The sequence below is a fragment of the Carex rostrata genome, chromosome 25, assembly GCF_964058835.1.
Source record: "Carex rostrata chromosome 25, lpCarRost1.2, whole genome shotgun sequence".
Lineage (NCBI taxonomy): Eukaryota > Viridiplantae > Streptophyta > Magnoliopsida > Poales > Cyperaceae > Carex > Carex rostrata.
In genome coordinates this window covers 3,712,890-3,715,526 of record NC_135942.1, presented here as the reverse complement: position 1 = coordinate 3,715,526, position 2,637 = coordinate 3,712,890, and the positions used below count along the sequence as shown (strand labels likewise).

The window sequence follows — 2,637 nt, the reverse complement described above, 5'->3', positions numbered from 1 at the left end:
CTTTTTCGGAAGTGGGGTAGTTTGTAAAATTCCCCTCCACGGACACATGTTTACATGCTTGCGAGTTGCATTGTAAAATGTTATAAACATAACTTTAAATGTTTTGATATTAAAGCTGAAAATAAAAGTTAGACAACATTGAAAGTTTTTTCTTAAATTACCTGGGGGTCACACTCGAGTATGATAGCTCGGTACCATAACATTTCTCTAAAATATACACAACATCTACGACAATGAAATGCTCTTGAATATGACATCTATGACAAAAAGACATCAAGAAATCTTAATTTTATTTTTAATACACTCAACCTGTCAAACATGACGAAAACTGAGAGAAAATAATACAAATGCATTAAATATTTACACTCACAAAACGATATGTTTAATCTGCCCACAAAAGAAAAATAGACATTCCCTTCCTTCTTTCAAGTTTTCAATTCAACTATCTTGATAAAACAATGTATACACAGAAGTTTAAAAAAAAAAAAAAAAAAAGGAAGAATATATAACACAATTACACTTGAGGTTGAGGTACAACTGCAGAACCAACATATGGAGCTGATTGTCTAACTTCAATTCCTTCGTGATACGCCGGGCCATCATGGTGAGTCTCATCCATCCCGTCTATCTCGTGTTCCGCCGGCACTCTCAACAAATCAAAATATTGCAACACGAGGAATAGCGGGGCCATTGTGATGGTGACCCAACCGATGTTCACCAATATCGCCACGATGTGTGCTCCCAAAAGCTTCCCGCCTCCGCCCATGAATAGCCCGTGTGGTCTACTGCCGGGCCTCTCCCCGAATACTTCGTTTACAAACTGTTTCTTGGCAAATAGAGATGTGAAGAGCATTCCCCATGCACCGCATCCTCCGTGTAATTGTGCTGCCTCGAGCGGGTCGTCAAATTCAAACTTCTCTGATAACATGTTTAGCCCAATAAGCACAAAGGCGGAGATAACACCGCATATTATAGCTGCCCACGGCTCCACCACAGAGCAACCACCTGTGATTGCTGCAAAACCACCGAGCACGCCATTGCACACATCAGCAAGCCCCCATTGATTGGTCAGATATTTCTTTGCTACCAGCGTTGTCAGACCAGCAGCACTGCCCGCAAGAGTCGTTGTGACAGCTGTTCGGCCGATGGCAGACCACTGCCCATAGAAGGATCCGGATGCGCCATATGTTTTGTTTATGATGAGGAAAGAACCAGGGTTAAAACCGTACCATCCGAACCAGAGCACAAATGTGCCCAGTACCAAAAGGGCAGTGTTATGGCCCCTTGGTTTATCAGCACCAGGACCAAATCGCCCGATGCGTGGTCCCTCTATAAATGCACCCCAAAAGCCTGCGATGCCACCGACCATGTGGACAACACCTGAGCCGGCAAAGTCGATGACACCAGAATCGAATAGGAGGGCATCGCCTGGGCCACGGGCCGGATTGGCCCAGCCATTGGGCGACCAATACCTGTTAACCAATCAAATAAAATATATTTGAATAAATAATTAATTATTCATGTGTAAATTAAACCTGGACAACTACCGTTAATATATATAATTATGTAAAACTTTGCATCATATTTCGTACTCTTGTGGGACACTTAATGTTAAAATTATTATAGAAAACAGATAAAATGATCGGATAAGTAACTGTACAAAAAACTTTTACCAGTGTGACAGGACAGGGTACACGAAGCCCGTGAGGAAAAAGGAATAGATAAGATAAGCAGTGAAGCGGGTTCGCTCAGCGATAGAACCAGATGTGATTCCAGCAGCCGCAATAGCAAAGGCCCACTGGAAAAGAAAGTTGGAGTAGTCGAAACCGGCACTGGATGAAGGGATATCCTTCAATGCGAAGAAATGTTTACCGATATACCCGTTCGAAGGCTGCCCAAATGCGAATGCAAACCCAAAAAGATAGTACGAAATCGCACCAGCGGCAGCGTCCATAACATTTGTCAACATAATGTTGACAGCATTCTTCTTTCTCACAGCTCCAGCGCAGAGCATGGCAAAGCCACACTGCATGATGAAAACAAGATAGGCTGAGAAAAGGAGATATGTGTTGTTAATTGCATAGTTGGAATCTGTGAATTTGTTGCAGATGTAGTCTGCAGCATCAGTCGAGTTGCCGAGAAGCGGCGCCAAATCGCCTGAGCAAGACATGGTTACTGATTTATCCCTGTGGTATGATTGGGGAGAGAATTAGAGAATGTGTTATTGATAGAAGGTGTGAATGGTTCTATGAACTGGAAGTAGGCAGGTTTTATAGGTTACTTCATTGAACTTTTCACCCTTCCATCCTTGACTTTTCTTTTTTCGTTTTAAAAAAAATAACTAATTCAAATTGGTTGGTTTATAAGATTTATATGTGGTATATATATATATATATATATATATATATGACTGTGATTGGTCAACACATCATGACAAAAAAAGTGTCATATTTATATGGGCATTGCTATTTGGTAGTTATGAACTTGTGATCAGATATGTCCAGGCATAATATTATAAGAACATAATTTGAGAAAAATAATATTTGGATAGTTTTTTGAGGTTGAGTACAAGAGAGAATATATACCGTACTCCACAGTTGATTATTTAATAATTGTGGTAAAAACGCGCCGCCGAGA

General features: G+C 40.9%; 1 protein-coding gene across 1 annotated transcript; it reads right to left on the bottom strand.

Annotated features, from left to right (window-relative positions):
- Positions 1 to 329: 329 nt before the first annotated feature.
- LOC144543674 (ammonium transporter 1 member 2-like) lies at positions 330 to 2,256 on the bottom strand. Its single transcript, XM_078292028.1, has 2 exons — positions 1,674 to 2,256; positions 330 to 1,472 (listed from the first exon to the last, which is right to left on the bottom strand). Exons 1-2 carry the CDS (start codon positions 2,168 to 2,170, stop codon positions 515 to 517), a joined length of 1,455 nt encoding a protein of 484 aa, XP_078148154.1. The 5' UTR covers positions 2,171 to 2,256; the 3' UTR covers positions 330 to 514.
- Between the last annotated feature and the right edge of the window lie 381 nt (positions 2,257 to 2,637).

Excerpts from the sequence above, each read along its gene's own strand:
- LOC144543674 (XM_078292028.1), bottom strand. The coding sequence starts at position 2,170 with ATGTCTTGCTCAGGCGATTTGGCGCCGCTTCTCGGCAACTCGACTGAT. Across the intron at positions 1,473-1,673 it reads TACCCTGTCCTGTCACACTG|GTATTGGTCGCCCAATGGCT; the intron begins GTAAAAGTTTTT and ends ATTGGTTAACAG.